The 20,411-nt window shown below is 42.2% G+C and overlaps 1 protein-coding gene across 4 annotated transcripts in view; it reads right to left on the bottom strand.

Annotated features, from left to right (window-relative positions):
• ACACA (acetyl-CoA carboxylase alpha) overlaps positions 1-20,411 on the bottom strand; it is a 1,131,726-nt gene that overhangs the window by 1,077,716 nt on the left and 33,599 nt on the right. For all 4 annotated transcript variants that reach the window (XM_086954890.1, XM_086954892.1, XM_086954891.1 and 1 more), the window contains exon 2: positions 17,164-17,418. In XM_086954890.1, the coding sequence (XP_086811016.1) occupies positions 17,164-17,390 (227 nt within the window). In that variant the 5' untranslated portion in view covers positions 17,391-17,418. The remainder of the gene's footprint in view (positions 1-17,163; positions 17,419-20,411) is intronic.

The following is a 20,411-nucleotide window of genomic DNA, read 5'->3' as shown; positions in this document are numbered from 1 at the left end:
TAATCCACCCCGCGACCACTGAGGGGACGTATCTTGAACATAAGACTTTGATCGCGTTTGAACTTACAGCCCTATAAATTTGGACAGTCGCTATTAGCCTCATATGCTGATGATCTATCTCTACTAAGCCGTCCCTATCGACAAGACGTGCTCATTACGGCGAGCCCCTAATTAATTTATGGACCGTCTTTCCTCATGTGTGGGAGGTGTTAAATGGCACCTTCATATAGGTGGGTTCAAATGACCTATCAGGCCCCAAGACGCGTCGAAACGTCGACGCATTTCCTTTGATAGTACCTGGACCCAACTTTCTTTGATACCAAGCGTGCTCAGAAATTGGAATATGTATCCAGATTGTTAAAACAAATTACATAAAAGTGTCGAAACTATTATTGTGGCCAGGTTAGGGAGGACAGTTATTTGTTTTGTACTGGTCCTTCTCGTGTATAACATTGTTTAAAATCATTGATGTCACTACTCTAAACCTTTCCTCTAAATTCCGTATCACATTTTAATACTTTTCAACACTACTATTCCTTCCTGCACGTTCCCTTCTCGGGGGTAATTTTGCTTACTGTCTAAAGATTTTAACTATTTCTCTTTTTCTAAATTATGAGCAATCGATTGACAATGCAATAAATTAAAATTGCTTGCTAGTCCTTTGTCTGTTGCGGTTTTCCTGTCTGTTTTATTGGGTATTGAATACTATGAGCTGACTTGATACAGTATGCTCTATTTTTCCCTAAATTAATGACTATGCACTGATTTTTCTTTATTTCATTCAAGGTCTAGGACCATTGTTTTTCATATCGAATTATGCCCAGGTCCATGGCCAATTGGGTTCCCCCATTATTATAATGGCAAATGATTTCACAGCACATATTTGTATCACAATATTTTTTACCCCTTTTGCAGTTCGGGCATATATGGATTTTATGTGTTGTCTATAAATTAATCTAGCTGGTGACACATGGTTATGTGGTCCAAATAAATGTTTTCTACACTTGTGCCATCTTATACTGCATCTTCAGAGAGGAACCTGCTGCAGCTGTGACAATCTGGTCTGCAATAAAAAACGAGCATTAGAGCTACTGGCGTTGTAAATGACAATGTATTTTACACGTGTTATGGAGTGGAATGGATGTATGAGGTGTGGAGTGGAATTATGTGAGTTGGATTGGAATTGTTAGTTGTGGAAATTTGTGGCATGGAATAGTGTGGTGTGGGGTGGATTTGTGTAGTGGAATTGTGTGCCATGGAGTGCAGTGGAATTATGTAGATAGTAATTATGTGGTATTGAATGTACTTAATTATGTAGAGTGGGATTGTGTATCACAGATTGTAAATATGTGAATTTGTATTTTGTGTGGTGGAGTGGTATGTAGTGGAGTTTAATTATGTGGAGTACTGTTGGGAGTACTGTTGAATTTTGTGGCATGATATGGAATTCTTAGTTGTAGATTGGATGTATGTGGGGAGTTGTGTATTTGTTGTTGAGGTGAATTATATGGTTTGTTGTCGAATTATGTGGTGAGGAATGGAAATGTGCGGACTTGAATTGTCAATTTTTTGTCAACATTTTTTCAAAATTAAGTTACTTGAATTCCGTTTTTCTGCTAGATTCTATAGAGTAAACTATCTTTGTAAAGAAAGGCCATTAAACCTCCAAATGTAGCCACATGAGCAGGGTGCAAACACCACGCCGCAATGCTGGGCCCTGCGCAGTAGTCCGCAAGCTTTACCAAAGAAGAATTGCGATCTGGTTGGTTTTCGATAGCAAGTGTCACATGGCCCCTGTACAACTGCCACACGACACCAGATAAATTCCCCTCCACATGACACCAGATGCATGGCCTGCAGGTGATGTGCCTTTGTACAATTGGCGCATGGCACCATGTGTGTCCTATGCATGGGATGTGCCATTGTAGAATTGTCTAGTGCGAGTCGTACCTCCATGTGAGACCTGGGCTCTTAAAGAGATGTGTTCCTATAGAACTGCCACATAACTCGAGACCTATGACCTGCAAATGAGACCCTGTAGAACTGCCAAATTACACCAGACCGGTGAAATCCCAGAGATGAACCCCGTCAGAGAACTGCTTCGAGGTGTGCGTTGCCCCGTGAAAACCTGTGCCCTGCTCATGTGCCAGACTTAGCAATTCATCAGAAAACTGGCAGTAACTCAGTATCTGCCCCGCTACATGAGCACAATGCGATGTCAATGAAGACAAGCATTTACAATGCAACGGTTTCGCCTTTGGAAAAGCTAGAGCTATTGGCATTGTAAATGACAAAATTTGTATTTATGTGTTGGTTTTGAAAACAGATAAATAAATGGATTGTCATTTGCATTGCCAATAGCTTAATCTCTCGCAAATGTGAGACCTATTGTACCCTACAGACGAGCTCAGCGGACAGCAATTACTACCACACACACACACACACCCAGAGCCACACACACACACCCAGAGCCACACACACACCCCCAGAGCCACACACACCCACCCAGAACCACACACACCCACCCAGAGCCACACACACCCACCCAGAACATAAAGGGCATCGCCCTAAACCGGTAGAGTACCAGGGTATGAGAATTGCATCTCTTTTTAGGCTCAACGCAGTGCTTTAATCTGCAGGTGTTGACTGCCTGCACAATTTACATCTGAAAGTGAGTGTACGTGCCCTTCACAACACTGCTACAGGACATTTTGTACCGACACTACGAGTAGCAAGGAAGTGATTGCCTGGATGAAGTTTGCTCTGTGCATTAGTCGGGCTAACTTATGTGACCTAGAAGGTAAGAGAAAAACAATGCAAACAGCTGCCCCAAAAAGTGTAACTAGACTAAATTATTTAGGAAGAATAGTCACACAATACACGGAGAAAAACACTCAATAGCCTAACTTCTACAGACAACTGGAAATCCAAATGAATACATTCAAAACGGCACTGCACAACTGCACAGTAACAACATCTATAGTTTAACGCGCTTAAAAAATGTAAAAGTATGAAGCAATATTTACAATTATCTACTATAACAGTGGCCATAGATCACATGTGCACCTTTAGCTAAATGGTAGGGAATTACTGTAATGGTCTCCGATGATGTACTACAGCCAGGTACAGCATTGCAGACAGCAAGCAATGCTACCCACGACGCACTGCTTGTGCTGTTCTTTAGTGCAGTGTACGCACTGGTTCTAGTACAAACTGATCTAATTGCTTTCCGGTATAGACCAATTACGCTGCTTTCTAGTACAGATCGTATGCACTGCTCCCCAGTAGAGAATGCTGGCAGTGTTTCCTAGGATATATTACTTGTGCTATTACCTAGTACAGGCTGCCTCCACTGCTATCCAGTACAGAGTGCTAGCAGCCCTTCCTAGGACAGACTGCTCACAACTGGTCTCCTGTACAGACTACTTATGCTGTAAGTGCGATCCCCACTACAGAATGCTGGCAGTCTCATCCCCGGTACAGACAGTGCACACTGCTCCCAAAAGACCGAGCACACTGCTTCCCGGTACAGACTGCTCGCACTGCTCCGTGGTTCAAGTGGTCCATGGATCCCCACTATAGACTGTTACCCATAACAGACTGCTTGTGCCACACCATAATGCAGACTGCGTGAGTTTATCTCTTGTACGGACTGCTCACTCTGCTCCCTGGTAGAGACTGTCCTGTCCTCAGCACAGAGCATGTGCTACTAAAAGCATTTCATTCACATCTCCTACCGTGCACAGGCAAACCGCTATGTGAGAGAGCAGTGTAATTAAAACAGCCAGTTTGTAACATGTGACGGAAGAGGAACCAGAGGGTGAGACAACTTTATGAAAATTCCGGGGGAGCCCTGTGTGAACTTCTGGATCACTGTGGTTATCAGGGGGAAGAAAGGAGGGCTGACGTTGTGGTGGGGGTGCTTTCAGTGGGGTGGATGGGGGGAGGGGGAGGTGTGCTGAAACGAGCACTGGCAAAGTCAGTAGCTCTCCCCTATGAGAGCTGTTGGCTTTGTTTACATGTTTTTAGCATTATTTTACAGCACTGTGAATGATGTGCAACATAGCTTAAAGTTAATGGGAGGCAGATGAGTTTAAGCAACGATGGTTGAAGCAAGCAGAACAAGAGGGTGGAGAGAGGCGGGGAACGCAGAAAAGAGGTGGAGAGCCTTATGCACACATCAAAAAGGCAAACAAAGCAAAAAGTCACTGGGAAATGCACAAGAGGAAGGAAATATCTTTTCGCGTTACAAACATGCAAAAGCACAGCCATGAGACGAAGTCAACAAGAACACGTGCCAGTGCTCCCTACTCACCTGAATCGAGGACATCCCGAGCTGAGCGCGGGCGTTCATCAGAACAGGACCCCCGCCGGCCGCCATCTTTGGAGAAATGAGCACAACAAACCCCCCCCCAAAAAAAAAATAACCACCGCCGCATGACGTGGGCAAAAGCCTGAAATTCTCGGGAACGCCCACGAATCTGCTCCGGCATTGACGGACAGATCTCTGTTCCAATGGCTAGCCTCCATTTATGGAGCTAGCCAATGGAACAGAGGGGCGGGAACACACACATACTGTAGATATAAGATTTCGCCTGCGCAAAAATCTGCGCAGTGCGCAGCTTTCGACAGGCGAAACCTAATAAACGAATAGGAGAAGTGTTTTTTCCGGAGAGTGGGGCTTAGAAATGGCATGCTAATCTCCCAGGGGCACCATACAGCGAATCAACCACTCTCTGTGATTACAACAGAATATGTCCGTGGCACACCAATCCGTTAAAACAGTTCACACCTGTCGCTGCTATGGGGGAAGAGCGGGAAAGGTTATTTCCTGCCCTCTAAATCATTGGAGTGTGCAGCCTGGCATTGCATAATGTCAGCGATATGTTTGGAGCTATAAACTGTAAATAAATGCATACATGAACAGATGTTACCAACAAAAAGAGACGGGGAGTTAGTTTCTGAAGGAGGGCAGAAGTGGACCAGAGGTTTAAAGTGAACACTTTTTACCGGCCCCCTCTCACCACTCCAGATAAGCAGGAACAGAGAACCCATGTCTGAGCTCTCCCGCACGTACTGCTGTAGCCGGACTTTTACTTTCCTAAACAAGGGACATCGGTGCAGGGCGGGTGGTGCTTCATGGCAGGCACAGAGGAGAGGGAGGGAGGGCTGGTCTCCGCTGCGGCTGCAGCCTCAGGCTCTGGTCTCGTCTAGCGGCCCTGTATCACAAGCAAGCGGCGCAGAGGAGAGAGCGACAAGGGAAGTGGGTGAGAATGTAAAGGGGGGTGGGAAGTTAAGAGGTTTGGACAGGAGAGCGAGTTGAAACCAACAGTGAACAGCAGGAGGAGGGTGATTGAGGGACAGAAGTAGATCCATTTAATAATAACATTAAATTGGATATTAATATCTTTGATTTGTGTAACAGCAATAGCTGTTGTTTACAGGGCTTCGAAACTAATGTGTGCATGAAATATAAATGTTACTTTTCAGGGGACATTGCTGCGCGCGCATCCCTCGCGTGCTTGGCACGTCATCGTGATCGGGGTGAAAAAGAAAGTGATCGAGATGACGTGCTAAGCATGCGAAGGATGCGCACACAGCAATGATTGGAGAGGCGGAGCGCAGCGCGCGTGCTTGTGCACGTAAACGCAAGCTGGTGGCCCACAGGTAGCACTTTGAAGAGCCCCTTACTAAAGTCGACCCAAGCAAGCTCGACCTAAAAATGACTTATCAATTTGGAATGCCTTTACATGAGCACTGCATAATAGTTATAGCAGTACCATCCCAGACACCAAGGTAATAAGATCAGTCAAAACGTCTCCCTAATGCCAAATGATTTATCACTCAAAATACCAGCTCTAAATATTTTGGGGAAATGTAACCAGTTTATTCTCCAAACATCGGTTTAGGAGTTTTGGAAATACACATATTTTCGTATTGAATACATACTTCTCATACACTAATTAATTCAGTCAAGCAAATGCTTCTAATTTAGTAGGCAGGGCTAGACACAGAGAGCTATCAGTAGCTGATGAGCTACTCGTTGGGGAAGCCTGCTGTAAATACAGCATGTCTCAAAGAGACTGCGCATGTGCTGCCTAGCCAAAACCTAAAAAACAGATTTTGTGTTAATCTGTAATCCAGTCATTGCACAAATCAAAAAACTTGACCCAATGTCAAGAGACAAACTTCGTCCAAGATGCACATCGTTTTAAAGGTTTCCTTCAACCTCCCCAGCTCTTACTGCTCCTACTAATGCCAAAGCAAAACACTGACACCACACTGATGCACAAAATTACATGGACTGCATGTGGTTATCACTTGCTGCCTTTCAGTCTTCCCACAATATTCCAAACTGTTACACTTTCACTTGCTTCATTTTCGGTTGCAATGGCCTGGATCACAGCCAGCAACAGTCTGCGTAGCCCTTGGGCAAGCCTGACCCACACACCATGGATGACTGGAAAGACACACAGTGGCCAGCTGGTGGAGAGTTGGGGAGCAGTGCCATCCCAGACTTGGCCCATGTAAAGACTAGTGTTGTTTCTACAGATTGATCTCAAGAAGCTGTATATACCTCGTGTAAACAAGAACATGCATCTTATTTTAAATAAAGTAATGGTCTGTGTTAACATGAACAGTACGAATACTTCGTATTTTTTTTTAGTTGAAATTCAAGAATCAGAGTCAATATCGTGATATATCCCATATAAATTAATTAAAGAGCTACAGCTGGTTATAAGGATGCTAAAAACCGTCCTTCTTTTCTTACAAGTGACGTACTCCTTTCTGAAACCTTTTCTTAGCCACTCACAGGAGGGAGTGCAAAGGGGCAGATAGGACTTGCTCCCAGTTCGCAGTTTAAAAATTATTACAGTGGGAAGCCACCGACCTAACCCACACAGAACGTACATGGGTCTCACTGGGGCTCACCCTTGCCAAAAGGAATTCTGCTCCGAAATGGGGATCAGGGGACTTGCCAACATATTGAGGATGGGCAAACAACATGGATAGTTCTATGATTGCGGAGAAAGGGGTATTTAAGAACAGAGGTTGCCCAAAGACATGGGATAAAAAATGGTCAAAATGGAATGTATCAAGGGCTGATATATGTGTCTCCCCAGTAGAGGAATTACGAAGAGGAAGGGTGGAAATTGATCTTCTACAAACGTGATTGGGAGGAAAACTACAGGGACCGTAGAACTGTTTTCTGTTACTATGTTAACTTGAACTGTATTATGGATGTATTTCAGACGTATATGAACTTCCAACTACATGCCAAACAGCATCCTGCTCTCACACAATTACCCTCTGAGTAATTAACCCATGAGTTTTCAATAGGATCAAACATGGAGACAGAGCCTTGACAATTTAAGGTCCCAGTGTACGAAATATACAAGACACAAGTCAGAGAGCAGAGCCAATTAGACGTGGTTAAGAAAAGTCCTGAACAAAAAAAAACTGTTCATGCTCATGCCCCCCACACCACTATGAATTGAACCTCCACATTAATAAAGCTCTGATGTAATCAAAAGATGAAACCCAACATCCTAACATGTAACATGATCGCATAAGAAAATTGGACCCTTTGTGCCTTTTTATACAGATAGAAGAAGGAGTAGAGCACTCCTTGGGAGCATTTCAAAGAACCCTTCTGTGAGCTCCTTAGATAAGCAGACCTATATAAGAAGCTGTTGTTAAAGTTCATGTCCTGATAAAAGTTGAATAAAAGAAACAGAAAAATCGAAACAGTGAGTAGATTGGGTTATAAAGGATTATGGTTTCAGGATACATATGAATTTGATATTGGATGTTCTCACAAATTTGTAATAATACTGTGTTAATATTGTCTTTATGTGGTTAGACTTGTTTTTGAGGGGAGTAATGACTGGATTTCTAAATGTTTCCCATTGAATAAGATATATACGTATATCATACGTTTCACTAGAAAAATCTCAGGAATTGAAAGTCTCTTATAAATCCATGCCATTCATTAATATTGTTTTTATACTGATTATTAGATCAAATTATTTAGTCATCCTATAGTCACCAATTAGCAGATTGCGTCAATGTTAATCCTCAACATTTATACATTTTTACTGTGGTACCACTTCTCATAAAATAGCATCTTTCCCATTTCACATTATACTATCACCTTCATCTCGGCACACCATGTGTCTCGCTTTGGAGGTCTATAACCCTTCCACCTTTTGGCGATCGGTCTGTAGGCCACCAGTGTTCCCAAGAATAATACATTATTAAATGGAGTCAGTTTAGGACTGTAGTTCTGGAGCAGCCCAATGAGAGCGGGTTTGCACGGATTTCCATATTGGCCCCAGTAATATCCTTTGGTTCTTTTGAAACTGGACCCAGCAGCTCTGTAGTGCTTGACATCCTAAGCATATATGCTCTCATTACCCAACCACTATCATGCACCTTGGGCAACAAGGAATGGCACTAACATATCAATAGTATAAATCTGAATGGTTATGTCATCTGCATTTGTAAAGCACACTAAATGCAAGGGTATCCAGGCACTGAGCAGATGTGTGCCTAGCTCCTCCCATGGTAGGTTGGTTAATTGAAAAGCCAGGTCTTCAACTTTTTTCTGAGTTCAGAGAGAGAGGAGGAAACTCCAATGTGGATTGGGAGGCAGTTCCACACATTAAGATCGATGTAAGAGAATGCTCGGCCTTTTGATCTGGTTCTGTGTATGCGCATGATGGGGGCTAGTAGGAGTTCTGCTGAGCGGAGGTGTCTAAGTGGTTGGTGGAAGGAATATGATTATTCAGATAGTGGGGCCTGAATTGTGTTGTGGCTTGAATTTGTGTGTAAAGAGTTTGAATTTAGTGTATTTAAGTATTGGGTACCAGTGAAGCTCCCTGCTGTGCGGAGTGATGTGAGTTCTGTATGGAGGGGTCGAGGAGGAATCTGGCTGCCAAGTTCTGGATGGTTTGTAGTCTTCCAGTGAGTTGCTTGGTGATCCTGGTGTAGAGGGTGTTCCCCTAGTGCAACTTGCTGGTGACTAGGGCGTGAGTGCCTGTTTTTCTCGTGTTGCTTGAGAGCCATTTGATGATCTTAAATATCTTCAGTGTGTGGAAGCAGGTTGCAGTGAGGGAGTTGACTTGTGCAGTCATCTCCAATTTGCAGTCGATGATTATTCTGAGGTTTCTGGCATCGGTTCTGAGTGTGGTACATAGGATCAGAGTTAAGCCAGCCAGCAATTGGAGTCCCATAGTGAGGTGATCCTGCTGAAGATCATTACTTCTCTTTTGTCAGTGTTGAGCTTGAGACGGTTAGCTTTCATCCAGTTAGCCACTTTGATCATACAGGCAGGAAACTTGTTTCTTGTGTTGGGGGTCTTGTCCGAGAAGGCAAGTATGAACTGTGTGTCGTGGGTGTAGGAGAGGATGTTTATGTTGTGGCCACAAGAAACTAGTATATTTACCTCCACCAAGAGTGGAAAGGATGCCTGTTGTCCTCTCTATATCGAACGCATTATGTAAAAATCACGATAGTGCCAGATTAGACTCTTATTGGGATTCATTTGTTCAACTGGGCTATAAGCCACCCATAAATGGGCAGCCAGACTCATTCTCGACCTTCCACACAGAACTCACATCACACCACAATTCAGGGAAAGTTGGTGAAGATAATGCCATCTTTCTACATTTGTCTGGTGGAGGTGGCTTGGGCAAGAAAAGGCATCGAAAAAAACAGAAGAGAGAAGCCTGGTAGCTCTATTACTACCACTCTGTCTGCTGGAATTGCACCTGAGACCCAAGTAGGGTACCAAAAAATTAAGTTTGAGGCAATTGGCCTCTTACGTGCCGAGAAGCGAAGAAAAGAGATACATTGCCTTCAGGAGGTGGGCCCATTCTTTGAAAGCTAGTATGAGGACATGTGAGAGTGGGCTTTGGCCGAGGAAGTTTGTATACGTACAGTTTTATTGATTAGAAATCATGTAAGGGTCTGGGAAAAAAGAATATACTTGATGTGCTAATTGATGCGGTGGAGGGTGACGAACAAGAATGAATCCCTTTGCTGCTCAGTATATTACTGTATATAGAAAATGTGCGAATAAACACCCACAAAGCAGTGTGACATGAATAACCTATTAAATGTACCACGGGAATGCTAACACGTCTCATGCCCAATTCAGACAGGCCATTTTAATGTTCGGATTTTGTTCCCTTTTCGTGCTTTTGAGCACATTTGAAATGTTTTTAAAACATGGAGTTTGTGATCATGCTATCTTAGACAACTTGGTAGCGCTCATAATAATCATAAACAAATGTGTGTAAAAAAACAACTTTTATATACATGTTTTGTGGATTTCTCCAAAGCTTTCGATCACGTCAACCGAAATCTAATATGGAAAAAGCTGATTAACGGATATTCCCACAAATTTATTGCCTGCAATTCAGCTTTTATATACTAACAACGGAGCCCAGGTCAAACATGGACAGATAAAATCCGCATAAAGACAGTCCTGAAGCAAGGCTGCGCCTTGGCACCAATTCTTTTTAATCTTTTTTTGGCGGATCTCAGCACTTATTTAGACACAGCCCACTCTCACCCTCCAAGTCTGGCAGCTAGAAAAGTGACCTTACTACAATATGTGGTGATTTAGTCCTGTTGAACATGACTGGGATTGGACTTCAAAGGCTACCTAACAATCTAGAACTCTACTGCACCGAAAACGAAATGGCTATTACTTTACAAAAACACAGGTAGTGATTTTTCGGCATGAAAATAAACAAAAAGGGAAGTTGGTCTCTGCATGGGAAGTCAATTCTTTGAGGTACATCATATAAATATCTTGGTGTTTGCCTATAAGATCGACTAACGCATCACCTCCATCAGAATTCATTGAAACCAAGAATTGCTTGCCTAATCTCAGCTTTCCAGCAAATAAATCGAAAATTCCATAGCCCTATCTTTCCGCAATTAGTTGCAGCAATAGAAGCCAAGTTTAGTCCAACGTTTGCTATGGTACAGTAGCCTTCCCGGGAAAGTTCGGGACCTTTCTCAATTCTGCACGAAACAAGGTTTTCTGGCTTTTGTTCCATCTTCCTCAGAGCGCATCACCATCTCAGATTCGACTCAAATTTGGTTTGACTAACCAAAAATAAACGCAAACATGCTCTATTATCAAATATGTGTCATTAATAAAGTCCTCTGACGAAACCACACTACGTGCCCTGCTGTGGAAAGAAATCCAAAATAATACACAGCTAAACTTAAATAATTGGGCCTTAGCTCTCAACGCAGCATTAAAAGAAATGGAAGCAAAAGAGTAATGGGATCTGGCACTACCTCACAGCTCCTTTAAGAAAGTAATTAATAAACAAATAAGAAGGCGGTCATGGTATAAAGATAAAGAGGAGTTCAGTAAAAGAAGTCATGCCTGGACAACAATTGATTCTTACAAGCATCCTCGCCCACAGATATATTTAACAACATTGCTGAGATCCTTTTACAAAAAAAAGTTACTTCACATGCGATTTGGTCTAAATGAAACATTAGAATACATCCCTAAATGGAAACTCAAACCACAGTATTCTAAGAGCAGATTTGAACATTGGAACGTTGGAAGCTCCATTGAAAACAATGGAGTGCTTCGGGCTTATAATGGCTGGTATAAGCCCGGAGCTCCAACATTCCAATGCTTGTTTACTGGCTGTGAACAAATGCTTCAAGGAGCCTGAGGGAATTTAAATCCCCTCGCGCTCCCTGAAGGCTTTGTTTTATTTGTTAGAACATTCTGCCCTCTATTGGCAGAATGTTCTAATAGCCTTATAGCCCTTCGTAGCAGGGCTATACCGGCTTTTAAAGTCCCGCTGCCTAGTTAAAGTCCCTCGCTGTCGGCTCTGGCCTTTAACACTGCAACAGGCCTTTAATAGCTGTATAGCCCGCACTGGCGGGCTATAAGGCTATACTATGCCACTTACATGAAGAAAGCCTGACACATTTTATGAAGAAAGCCTGACACACATTTTATCAATCTGTAAAGATATTACTGAAAATAATTTTTAATTTGTATGGCATTAGAACATGTCGACATGCCTTCCTTACTCTTTTGTACAAAAAGGGGAGACTCCTCAAATAATAGCAGTCTTTATACAATTCTTGCTTAAAGAGGATCAGTTATTGTCTGCAACGGGTCTGACGAATACTACGTAGTTTGTGAACCATTTAACGAGACGTCTGCATCTTCATAAGTATCCTGCTGTAATGCCATATCAAAAATATAGCTTACAATAGGCTGCAGGCAAAGTTAATCTAGTGAGTTTGCACAAACATGACAAGCCTTAATTTTAAAATCTTCATGCACCTTTGGAGACTTTACATGAACATATCTGTACAAAAATTTGGAAAAGGAGGAACAGCAGGGCTATTGTGTCACTTTAATAAATTATTAACTTTTCAGATTCAAGGTGATTTTGCACGAAGGCACTCGCACTTTATCAAGAACAAAGGCAGGAAAAAGTAATTGATTTTAAAGAAACGGATAAATCTATTATATTGGAGGTGATAGTAATGAATACCCCTACATGCTAGTATTAATATTTTTCATATAATTGTAGCTTCTGTATTTTAAATAGAATCCGTTCAAATTATTTATATATACATACATACATACATACATACATATATATATATATATATATATATATATATATATATATATATATATATTAAATTTTTAAGGCTAGGAAGAGCTTGTTTATATTTAATGAATTGGTAATTATATTGGTCAAGCTATGTATGTAAAACGTTATGGTTTTTATTAACTGAAATAAATGACTTTGATCATGATATGTTATGTTTTCATCAGTGCTCTGCCATGTCCCTTGGATTGAAGTTGTGTTTTACAAAAACAACAACAATTAGGATCAGGCATAGAAATAAGAAAACACATTTTTCATTCCAGTTTTACTTTTTGTACATTCCCTGCTTGTTTCCCACATGCACAGATTAACTGAGCGTTACAAAACACTCAAAGTGACATCTTTAAACAAACGTGTGATATTTTTACATATTTAAATAGCCATTGCTGCTGAGCAACTAAAATGTGCTAGGTGTGTTTTAAAAGACAATGGCATGGTATACGTGTGTTTGTTCCCTGTTGTTGTTTTTAAGCAGGCGTCAAAGTCTAACAGCGTCTCCCTGGATCCACTGTGGGCATTCTAAATCTCTCATCAGTAAGTGGCGAAGGGATCAATTAGCGGGCAGTTCTTTCTGCATGTAACAGCTGCAAAAATGATCCCATCCTGAGACATTCTCATAGGTAGATTAGAGGCGGCCATTCGAATTAGAAACATCTGCATGCCGTGATTGCACAAGTTAAAAGCCTTATTGTGTAGTCAGAAAGTAAAGCAACAACTCAGTTCACTCTTCTATCGACCTCAAAGTAAAGGGGCAGCAGTGAATCTAAAAATAGTGAAGGGAAGCCGTCCAACCAAGCCCACCGTCGTTTGTGCCCTATGATCATGAATCGCAGGCTGCCCCCCCCCCCCCCTTGTATAGTTTATGTCAGGTGTGGTTAGGTACACACCATCAGACACAGCACACTGATCTAATTCTTAGGTACATATTAGGATTAGCAGTGATAGCACAGGTGTGCTCAGACCACCCTTTATTGCTATGATCGTGATAGGGCATGAATCGTGAAACTATTTTTCAAAGAGCATATGAAATAAAACACAAATGTGGAGACTTTACACGAAGCACACATTAAATAGAAATTCAGTGAAAAAGGATCATAGTGTAGCAAAAGCACTGCAAAAGTGTGCCTTTATAAGATAAAGTATACATGCACGTTTTATACACTTACAAATAATATGTCGAGAACAAGTTATGGCCTGGTGTCATAACAAAGTGCTATGGATAAATAACATTAGCAAAGAAAATGTGGTGGTAGTGATACTAAAATGTGTGCTAGAAGCTTGAAATTGTAGGTGATGGTATTAGTAGTGATATAGATTATGAAATTATAGAAATGATAATGAAATTGTTGAAAAGTAAAGAACATGAAGATTATCATTAAATTAATTTGATGTTAAACAAATGATGTATATGAGAATAATAATGTGAATATGAAATCGAGCAAAGCTTCATGTTAGGGTGACTAGTTTATACTCGTCCTGAGCTATAACACTGGACTAGTGATATTAGAAACTGTTATTTTTCCATGCTTGCAGAGTGAACGTTCCAATGGACAGTATGTGATTCAGTTCTCATGAGGATATTGAGACCCTGAAAGATATGCTAACCGTAAAATGGATGTTACTATTAGGTTTCTTTTCAGCAGTAGACTCGTACTTTTCCTTTCTCATTGAATGCATGAGACTATATAGTGAAGTGTCCACTTTCCAAATGACTTCATTCTACATCCTGAACTGGTGATGGTCTTTGGATGATGGCGTGACACCACCTGACTTGAACATTTGTAAGAAATCTTACAAAAGAAGAAACCCTGAAGGAGGGGCAACAGTGGGTTTTCTCGTTCTTGACCGAGACACACCCTCAATTTTGCTTTTCTTGAGTGGCGAGACGCACTTTTCTTTTAGCTGCTGACTGATCTTTTGAGGATTTGCTAATTACTTTTGGATTTATGGCTCTATCCTACATTCAGTAGCAGTTGGACTGAGCTTTGCCCTGCTGAAACAGAACTGAACTCAAGAAAGACTCTCTCTTTAGCTAATGGAAATGCCCATAGAGACTTTGCTTTTCCTGTCCGGTGATTAGTGTAGTTTTTCCTTGTTAGACTTGGTGAATTATCCTTCTACCTAATGGTAGTTGGATTCTGTACCTCTGCATTTCAAATTCTGACTTTCTTGCAAAATGCTGAAAGCTTTCATTAAAGCGATCGTTTACTAACTGAAATACTGAAAAGATGATTAATTTCTATGGATTTTGGATCTCTAATACAATAAATTAAACAAAATCTCATCTGTGGCTTTTATTTTGTGTCAGTGTTATTTTATTGAACGGTGCAACCTTTTGGAGTATGGGGATGTGGACGATTGAGTAACAAAGAAAAGTTCTTAAACAGTATAGGGGAAATCCCCCCTCTCATCATCTTAAAAAGGTCCATGGAGGATATAGAGAAAATGCGGTTCAGTATACTCAAATCGTAGGAGGCGCCAGTGCAGTTAGAGTATTGAGAAAAAGCTTTATGCTTCCACACAAGGAGATAAAAATAAAATACTTTATCATGCACCTAAATCAATTCACCATCAGAACATATATTTCTACCAAAATTGCAGAAAGAGGTTGAGTCCTTTAAACCCAGTGGGGAAGTAGCTTACTTATCTATCTCGGACTATCCTTTCAATGAGTACGCCCACACACACTTGTGGGTGGCTGCACTGTTTTCCATGTCAATATCAATTTGCCAGACTGGCTGTATAATCCCCCCTAAATGGCATAATCTTTCAGTTTTACCCAAAAAGGTTTACAGCTCAGATGGATTCAAAGTTATAAAACATTGCCTCACGGCGTGTGCAATGACATGCTGACATTTTATGAATATCACCTTCAGATATTATTTGTCATTGTCAAACCTGATAATATTGTGCAGAAAATGTAATCATACCCATTTGATGGACTGGGCTAAGGGCTTTTGTCTGAAGAAGGAAACACAAATGTAAATATTTTATTGTAATTCAAACGGGTGACTATTCCATTCCCTCTTTATCATGAATTTTGTTTCACTAAAAACACAAATAATAGTTTCAAAACTAAAGTTATTTAACTAGGGCACTCAGACTTTAGAAGAATCCCTAACATTTTGCTTTTTTTTAAGGTCCCATGTCTTAAATTCTAAAGTACCTCCGGCTGAAGCATGTACATAATAAATATGAAATGTTCTCAGAGCCATGTTTAAATGAAAAGAGATGCTGAATAGTTTATACTTGGTGTATGATATAGTCAACCATGTCACACAATCAGGTCTTTCACTGCTGCATAATTCCATTGGCCAAATAAATGGTTTAGATGGCACATGGCCACTGACTCTGTTGTCGCCAACTTTCCTTTGCCATTGTCACATTTATCTACCACAAGAATCTTTGACTGTTAAGCAACTTTTGATTATTTGCTTTTCTGAATTTCAGGTTCAAGCCATTACACATAATAGACGTATGATTCTTTGAATTGTTAGCTCCCTTGGCAAAAAACTCTGGGTACAAATACAGAAGAACCTCAAATATAGTACACCAAACAATTCTTTATTATTGGTGATTTGTGTAGTGGCAACAAATCACCGTTGCTACAGCCATAGCTGGTGGTTCCGTAAGATGAGTTAAGACCCTGCTGTCAAAGTCTCAAATATGGCAAAGTATAGTGTATGGGGAGTCCTCTACAATACAAGATGCTAGTTCACCTAATGTGCTAAAATTCCTTTACCATTCCTGATTACATAGAATTCATAGCAATTCAAGACACTTTACGAAAGTAATATGGTTAAGAGTGAAAAGAATTACAGAGAGAGACAGAAATTGGAGAGGGAGGTAATAATGGGAGGAAGGAGCAGAGGCAGTTATAGAATAAAAGGTGGCAAGAGCTGAACACTAAACGGGATGATTCGACGGAGGAAACCTCAACAAAGCGGGGATAATAGTAAAGGAAGGGAGAGGGAATATGGAAAATGAGTTAAGTACGTTTGCAGATTTATATAGAACTGCTTATCACATGTGAGGGTCTCTAGGCTCTGTCCATGACAACGGGGAGATTAAGTGATTTTGCCCAGAATCACAGGATGCTGAGCCACTGCCGAGACACAACCCCAGATCGTGAGTCAACAGCTCTGGCCGCTGCGCCACATAAGATGAGGAAGTGGTGTAGCCAGTAAGGGAGGATAACAAGTGATGTAATAAGCATTTTATTGTGTGCTAAACACTTTATTTTTTGCTTAAGCCTCAGCAAGTTAATGAACTGTGGCACAAGTGCCAAGTTACCGCATATCATACATGACACCATCCATCCATCCTTTTTTTAAGTACCCAACAGCATTCTAGGACTTGTACTTTCACTTTTACATGTGAAAGTAGAGACTTAAAATTCCCTTGTGCAAAGTGTGGTTGGTTAAAAATAAAGTTGTACATAAGTTTTTGTTACTTAAGAAACTCCGAGTATGTACTACTATCCACATACCTCATTTGAAGTGCAAGGCTGTCCGGCAGGTTGGATATGCCTAGGTCAGACAGGGTGTCAGAGGAAACAGAGGAGGGGGAGAGGGATCGATCCTTGTCCTCCAGCAGATCCACCTTCACCATGCTGCTGAACTCATCCTCCGAGTTGTCCTCTGAGATGGAACCAATGATGAACCGCGAATGGGAGTTGAGGTCTATGACCTTGGGAAGTGGCGACGAGTCATCCATCACAGTCTCTGAAGCAGGGTTGGAAAATCTGGGGAGTAATCAAGGGCCACAGTCAGCACACAAAAAAAGGCAATTAGTGTATGTTCAACAGTACTGATATGTAGTCTTGATTCAAAAGAATCATCATAGCATTCAGGTAAAAAACTGGCCATTCCACCTTTATTAAACAAAAAGCTGTGTCCGGGAGCTACCCAAGGCTGGTCCATCAGTGCTAGATTTTATATCAACACTGAGTAGGTTCCCACTTAGGTTCATGGTTTCTGTGCATCACATGTGGATTTTCTAAAGTCAGTCATGGAGCAGGCCATCATGGAACAAAGCTGGATACCTCTGCAGATTTTTTATAAATAGCTACATAGCAGTCAAAGACTCCAATAACAGTGTTCTACACAACCTTTCTAAAAACATCCAACACTTATCGGGTCACTATCAACCGCACCCACAATGCTAACAAGTGGTTCAATCCTGGCCTTAAAGCCAAGAAATTAGAGCTACGGCAGGCTGGACGAGCTTGGAGAAGGACCTACTGCCTGACCCAAAAACTACTTTTCACCACCCAACTCAGCGAATATAAACAAGCCATCCTGACAGCCAAAACAGAATATTTCTCTGGGCGCATCTTAGCCACAGAAAACCAGCCTCAGGAGATTTTCTCCACCGTCCACGAGCTGGCATCATCAGACAGAACCTCTCTCAAGATCCCCACCTCCCAGTCCTTATGCAACTCACTTAACGAGTTCTTTATCGAAAAAATAGTCCGCATCAAGGCTAACATCCCTCCTCCCTCGCCCACTTTTATCCATCCGCAGCCACCGGATAATAATCGGTCCCTCAGCACCATCCCTTCACTGACAAAAGAATCTCTGCTCCCCCTACTGAGACGTGTCAAGTCGGGCTCCCCAGCTGACATCTGCCCAGCACGAATCCTCTGTCAAATCTTTACTGCATGCCCTGCCCCTGCCCTTACCCTCCTGAATAATTCCCTTACGCGTGGTTCTGTCCCTGCTTCCTTCAAAACTGCCACAATTCTTCCAATACTAAAAAAACTGGGCGCCGACCCGTCCTCCCCGACAAACTATCGCCCCATATCCCTTCTCCCCTATCTGGGAAAGGTAGCTGAATCCCACGTCACCCAGGTGCTCAGCTCATTCATAGAGGACAGTAATTATCTTGCACCCTGTCAGGCAGGCTTTCGTCCCCGCCACTTCACTGAGAAGGTGGTCATCTCGGTCATGGACCAACTCAGGGAGGGACTTGACACCAACACCCCTTAAGCCCTTGTCCTCCTCGATCTGTCCGCCGCATTTGACACGGTGGACCATTCCATCCTTTTGTCCCGTGTCAAGGCGGCGGGCATGGGGGAACAGGTACTGACCTGGATCGGTTCCTTCCTGGCTGATCGTACTCAGGCAGTCCACCTTGCTGAATTCTCTGCCCCGCCCTGCAGGGTGAACTGTGGTGTCCCTCAGGGATCTTCCCTCTCCCCCCTCTTATTCAATCTTTACATTTTCCCCCTCATTTCTGCACTGCAACAACTGGAGGTCACAGTCTACAACTATGCTGATGACCTCCAACTTATTTTTAATTTCTCTTCCCCCCTATCCGGCGCCACTAGCCTCTAGTCCGTCATGCTGTTTATCCGGGATTGGATGAATGCAAACCACCTCAAACTCAACTCGGATAAGACGGAACTGATTTTGACTGGAGGCAGTGGCAACCCCTGATCTCCTTCTTTCTGGCCCCCCCTCCCTCGGCTCACCTCCCATTCCCTCTTTTTCAGTCAAAACCCTTGGTATTATTCTTAACCAGGATTTGACACTCCATTCTCACATCAGCTCTGTTGTTTCCTCTTGTTTTTTCACCCTCCGCATCATCAGGAAAGTATCCCGGTTCTTCTCCCTCTCTGCACTGAAACTTATAGTGAAGGCCATGGTCTTATCCAAGATCGACTACGGGAACATAATTTACAATGGCGCTCCCGCCTACGCACTTCAGCGTCTTCAGCTGGTGCAGAACTAGGCTGCCCGCCTGGTACATGGCCTACCCAAATATCACCACTCTTCACCCCTCCTTATTGCCCTTCACTGGCTCCCCATCAAACAACGCGCTCTGTTCAAACTTGGCTGTCTTACTTTTCAAGCTCGAGCGGGCACTGCCCCTGCTTTTATCAACTCCTCCATTGCCAACTACTGCCCCCCTAGAGCGTTACGCTCCTCTTCTAAATCTTTATTAGTTACCCCCCGATTTACGAAAGAAAGATCGGGAGGTCAGAAATTCTCGGTTCTGGCACCTACCTTTTGGAACTCTCTCCCACCCCAGGTCAGACTTTCCCCTTCCTATCTTGAGTTCCGCAAAGCTCTCAAGACATTTCTGTTCCAACAAGCTTTCAGCCTATAGCCCCCAGTGTCCGCCTTAGCTCAAGAATCCTCTAGCGCCAAGAAACTGCACAGTGTACGCGCGCTTTATAAAAAATTTTAAATTCAAATTCAAAATTCAAATTATCAGAAGAGATGTGTGTTGCATACACACACACTATATATATATGTATATATAGCAACCCAATAAAAGAAGGTAATCTAACCGTGGACTTTGAGCTACATCTCTGGACTTTGAGCTACATCCGTGGACTTTGAACTACATCTGGCATGAAACAGGAATACCCATGTCAGACGTCGCCTCACCAGAGCAGCTGTTTCTGTATAACCAAGAACCTTTTAGCCTACTGTGTGCTAATGCCAAAAACCAAAAGGTTTTAATGTGTAACTGTGTCTGGCAGTACGAGAAAATAAAGTCAAAATAATAGCCAAGAAAACAATCATACATTTCTGGCATGGGATGAATATACTCATTATCTACACAGGCATGGTGGGGTGTGGTGAGCAACACCCTCCTGCCCCAATTAAATGGTGAAAAACTCAATAAAATAAATTGTGACAATGGTTTCTGGATAATGGGGTCGAGGTACGTGGTTTGTTTATTATGAAACAAATCAACTGTACATCAATCTAGCTTCAGAAACCA

The sequence above is a fragment of the Lissotriton vulgaris genome, chromosome 2_1 (genome assembly GCF_964263255.1).
Source record: "Lissotriton vulgaris chromosome 2_1, aLisVul1.2, whole genome shotgun sequence".
Taxonomy (NCBI): Eukaryota; Metazoa; Chordata; class Amphibia; order Caudata; family Salamandridae; genus Lissotriton; species Lissotriton vulgaris.
This window is presented reverse-complemented; position numbering and strand designations above follow the sequence as displayed.